The 4,559-nt window shown below is 38.6% G+C and overlaps 1 protein-coding gene across 1 annotated transcript; it reads right to left on the reverse strand.

Moving 5' to 3' along the window:
• Positions 1-1,109: 1,109 nt before the first annotated feature.
• On the reverse strand, positions 1,110-1,767 carry LOC148572012 (uncharacterized). Its single transcript, XM_088507354.1, has 2 exons — positions 1,463-1,767; positions 1,110-1,347 (listed from the first exon to the last, which is right to left on the reverse strand). The coding sequence occupies exons 1-2, from the start codon at positions 1,765-1,767 to the stop codon at positions 1,110-1,112; spliced, it is 543 nt and encodes a 180-aa protein (XP_088363480.1).
• Positions 1,768-4,559: the final 2,792 nt, after the last annotated feature.

Below are 4,559 nucleotides of genomic sequence, written 5' to 3' on the forward strand. Positions count from 1 at the left end.
ATCTCTAGGCCATCAAAACTTATCAATTTTAATCAATAATTCTCATTCAAAATAGCCCCAAAATCATCAAAATAACCTCAGTAGGGCGGTTCTGCTTTGCCGAACCGCAATTCACAAAGAACAACAATAATTTCACAAAGTTTCAACGTAAACTTAATCAAACTCAAACAGTAATAAATCAAGTCAACATTCACTCATCAAATTTGCATTTAATTATTATAAAGTTATCAAACCCTACCTCTGTACGAATTCAAAATCATCAAAAACTCCGGAGAAGCTTTTTGATCGAGCTATTGAAGAAGAAAACGTCAGAAATTGTCTGTGCCTCCTAGAACTCCCATTGGCCAAACTAATGGAGAAGAGGAGCTACGTTACGGTCAACTTCTACCGAAAAAAATGATGCCAACACATAGAGGAGGAGGATACGAATACTTTTATCGGATTAAATTTTTTATTGGAGTTACGGATTAGAAGAAATCGGGAAAAGAATCTTTACGGTTCCATGGCCTCACGTTTACGGTTCCAATTGGATATATTATTGCACAAGTAATAATATATTTAAGATTAGATATGAGTTACTAATATAAATGACATTAGTAACTTAAGGATGAAAGATATTTAATGAAGCATTAGCAACTCTAAGCTCATCAAGAAATACCGATAATTACTTATATCGGCAAAAGTCAGACTTGATAATAATATTAATATTATTATCTAGGCTCCATTATAATTAGAGCAAGTAAAATAAATAAATAACATAATAATAATAAAATTATATTACCATTTATTTTACTTCAGAGTTCGAAGACGACTCGTCAAAATAAAACTAATCGCTTTAAAATATTATTTTAAGAAAAACTCACGTTAGTGCAAAAATTTGAGTTCTTACATTCTACCACCCTAAAAGAAAATTTTTCTCTCAAAATTTCCTTCATCTGTAAATAGGTGTGAGTAATCGGTCCTTATCTTATTTTCTAGTCCTCAGGTGTGTTGTGTTTCTTCATCTGATCTCAACTTACGTATAGCAGTTGAAGAACTAAAAGAATGCAATGCACCAGAATCGTAAAGTTCAATTTGGAAGCAAGTTTTAACACAACACTGACTTTAGGTCAGGGAGTCTGAATACGGGCATCTTCTGCAATCATTGTAAATACTCTTCCTGGTTGTTGCAGTCTAGCTGACTCTTGAATAAACTTCTTTGGGCAATTTCTCGCTATATGTCCCGGTTCACCGTAGTTGTAGCAGATATTCGATCCAAACCGACAAGGTCGGTTACCATGGTCCTTCCCACACTGACTACACACCGTATCTGGTTGGATCTGTAGAGGTCGCTTGCCAGTATTCTGCCTTGGTTCATTTCCATTTTCAACAGTAGAGTGTGCATGATTATTCCTAACTTGTTGATTCATACGTAGGGGGTTCTCCAGGTGCCTTAAAATTCACCCTCCGCCAAGCCGCATACCGATTAAAACTATTAGAACTTCTCGGAGGGAAATCCTGATGATTCATTCTCGTTGTTGCCATCTTTTTCTCACAGTCTTCCATCAACTGACTCTTATTAACAAGCTCCGCAAAATTTCGTATTTCCAGTGGTACTAACGAATGCATTAGCTCATCGCGAAGTCCTCCTTCGTACTTCAAACACCTCCATTCCTCAAAATCATCTGGATTTTCCTGACAGATCTTAGAGAATCGGCACAAATCCTCAAATTTTTGGGTATACTCTACCATTGACATATTCCCCTGTTTCAATTGCATCAATTTCATTTCTTTAGTATCACGAACATATCTAGGGAAATACTTTTTGTAAAATTCCTCCTTAAAAGTATCCTAAATAATCTCTTCCACCTCATGTCTTAGCAAGCGTTGCACTCCATGCCATCAGTGTTCAGCTTCTCCCTCCAGCATATAGGTCACGAATTCCATATGTTGTTCTTCTGGCACATGTTGTGCTCGCAGCTATTCCTCGATATCGCGGAACCAATTGTCAGCTTCAGTTGCGACAAGCTTCCCCTTAAACTTAGGCAGATTCACTTTCAGAAAGGTTGCCAGCGTCATCAGGTTACCGTGATTTCCAACGTTTTCATCACCATCGGAGCCTCTGTTGCGTTCAACATCACGTTCTCTATTACGAACTCCATTCCTCTCTCCTAACCGGTCAATTACTCGTATTGTAGCAGTTGCCATTTCACGTACAGCATCAGCCATGGTGTTCATCACAGCTATAAAAGCATTTGCATTCCTCGTCGGTTCATCTACAGGGTTCACACTACGCCTACCACGTCCTTGTCCCTGTGTAGCCATCTAGATTCTATTCACACTCAACATTCAATATTAAGGTGATCAGTCTTAACATTTTAGGCGAAGTTTGAGTAGTCTCTAAAATGGATATATAGCGACAGTCATGCAATCCATATCATAAGGATATCCTATATGCATGAAACACAACTTAGAGAATGCAATGAAGCATGATTCAGTCCTTATCCCCAGGCTTTAATAGAAATGAACTGCTCTGATACCAAATTGTAATGACCCAATTCCCAGTACGTCATGATCATATCGGAAATCGAGTGTCACAAACTTGCTTACCTAAAACTTTAACGATTTATTATTAAGCCTGTAATTGTATTACCGCACTATTGAATTTTTGAAAAACTTTTTCTTTATAAAAGGATTTTCAAGGGCAACTAATTAAACATACACAAGCCATATAAAGGAATTAAGTGAAACATACACAAGGCCCATTATATATATACATAACATGTATCATAGATCATACATACATATAAAGGTACTATTATATACACCATAAGTTAGCGTACAACTCTTCACATCTTGCTATTATATACATAATCAACACTTCGGGCCCTGGTCCATGTAGGAAGCCCTTAAGCTGGCGCCCGAAACTAAACTAGCCAGTATTTACAGCTCCTAATCTCTTGGTGAAACTAACCAAAAGTGAGAGACTAAACCAAAATTCCTACGTTAAACTGAAGGCACCACCCAAAACATGCTACCAACTACAGTTTTTGATCCATCATTGCAGCTAAAAGACGAGATCTCTATAACCTTCGTATCCTTCTCTGGGTCCTTGTATTTGTAGGGGTGATCTCAACTAGAGTTCCTATTTCCATCTGAAAGGAAAGAGCATGGGTAAGAACTGTGGAGTTCTTAGTAGGGTCAGGGTGGTTAGTTAAGTTCGTTTTGATATACCAAGTCAGCAACAATAATCGAATCACGCATCAAACAAAAGAACTAAAGAACATAAAGAGAAACAAACACAGCACATACACAATCATAGAAAATAGAATTCATAGAAGATATGCTCAAACAACCATGATACATGTCTATCCCTAGTGCAGGTAATGAGCTCATCTGTCCATTTTGACCCGCTCCCAACGTAACTCAGCAACCTTTGTCTGAGTTTGGTTTCTAGTGCCATAACCTCTGTAAGCAACCTCTGTCTTACATGTGCGACTCTCTTGAGCCGATATATGCAAACATAACCTCTATAAGCAACCTCGGTCTTACAAGTGAAGCTCTTTCTAGCCAATGCATGTATCGATAACCTCGGTAAGCAACCTCTATCTTACAGGTGTGACCATCTCCTAGATTAGCCGACGTATCTCTGGAAGCAAATCTTAGTGAACTCACCACCATATCCCTGCTCATTTTCAGCAGGTACACAATCATCTCAGCTCGTTCTTGTAAGAACCGGAGTTTTCATGAATAAAATCATTTAAATGCCCAAATTATATTTCGGAAAGTTAGGATGAGAATTTGGGGATTTAAATAGGATTTTTGGACTAAGTAGGTTTTTCTGAGTCAGAAAATGTGTTTTTTGCGAAAAATAGTAAAAAAACACGAACCGGAAGTTGAACCGGTTGAACCGGTTCAAGTCTGCCCGGTACTGTGCGAGAAAAAGTGAAAACAGTTGAAAACCTTAGAAAAGTATTAGAAATGGAAAACCGGGAGTTAGTGTTAAAGGTTTGGCCCAAAGTTAGGCCGAACGGGCTAAAAATGCTAACGGGTTGGACCAGGCCCAAGTTGGGCCCAAGTCCAACATATATAAGGGTTCATTATTGAACCCTTCAGCCATAACACACACGCACGCACCAGATTTGAGAGAAGAAGGAGAAGGGAGAAGAAGCACTATTCACCTCCCCACTCTTTTCATCATATCTTGAGCTACAGTGCTCCGATTCACGTGCCGTCAGTGGCTACGCAAAGCTCTCGCAGAGCCCGTCGTTTCTATCTAAGATTTGTGGTAAGTCTCTCGAGTTTTCCTGCCCAGTTTTTGTGCCTTTGTGCATTTCGAGTTTTAGGGTTTGGTTTTGAGGGAAGTCTTGTGTCTTGGGTGTTTTAGGTACACTCTAATACTTGAATGTTGGTGGTTTTGGCTCCCAAAACTGTTGGACAAGGTAAGAGCTCTTCAAAACCCTTGTGAGATTATGTTTATGTTGAGTCCTAGTTTGATTAGTGATGTTTGGTGTGTATATAGCTTGTTTGTTGTGAGTTTGGAAGCTTGCTTGTTGTTGGAAGCTCAAATTATGCTCTTT

The sequence above is a fragment of the Arachis ipaensis genome, chromosome B3 (genome assembly GCF_059453495.1).
Source record: "Arachis ipaensis isolate K30076 ecotype BB chromosome B3, ASM5945349v1, whole genome shotgun sequence".
NCBI classification, from domain to species: Eukaryota; Viridiplantae; Streptophyta; class Magnoliopsida; order Fabales; family Fabaceae; genus Arachis; species Arachis ipaensis.

Coding starts and splice junctions, on each gene's coding strand:
- LOC148572012 (XM_088507354.1), bottom strand. CDS start 1,767: ATGAAATTGATGCAATTGAAACAGGGGAATATGTCAATGGTAGAGTAT. Junction 1,348..1,462: donor AGTTCTAATAGTTTTAATCG/GTATGCGGCTTG, acceptor AAATGAACCAAG/GCAGAATACTGGCAAGCGAC.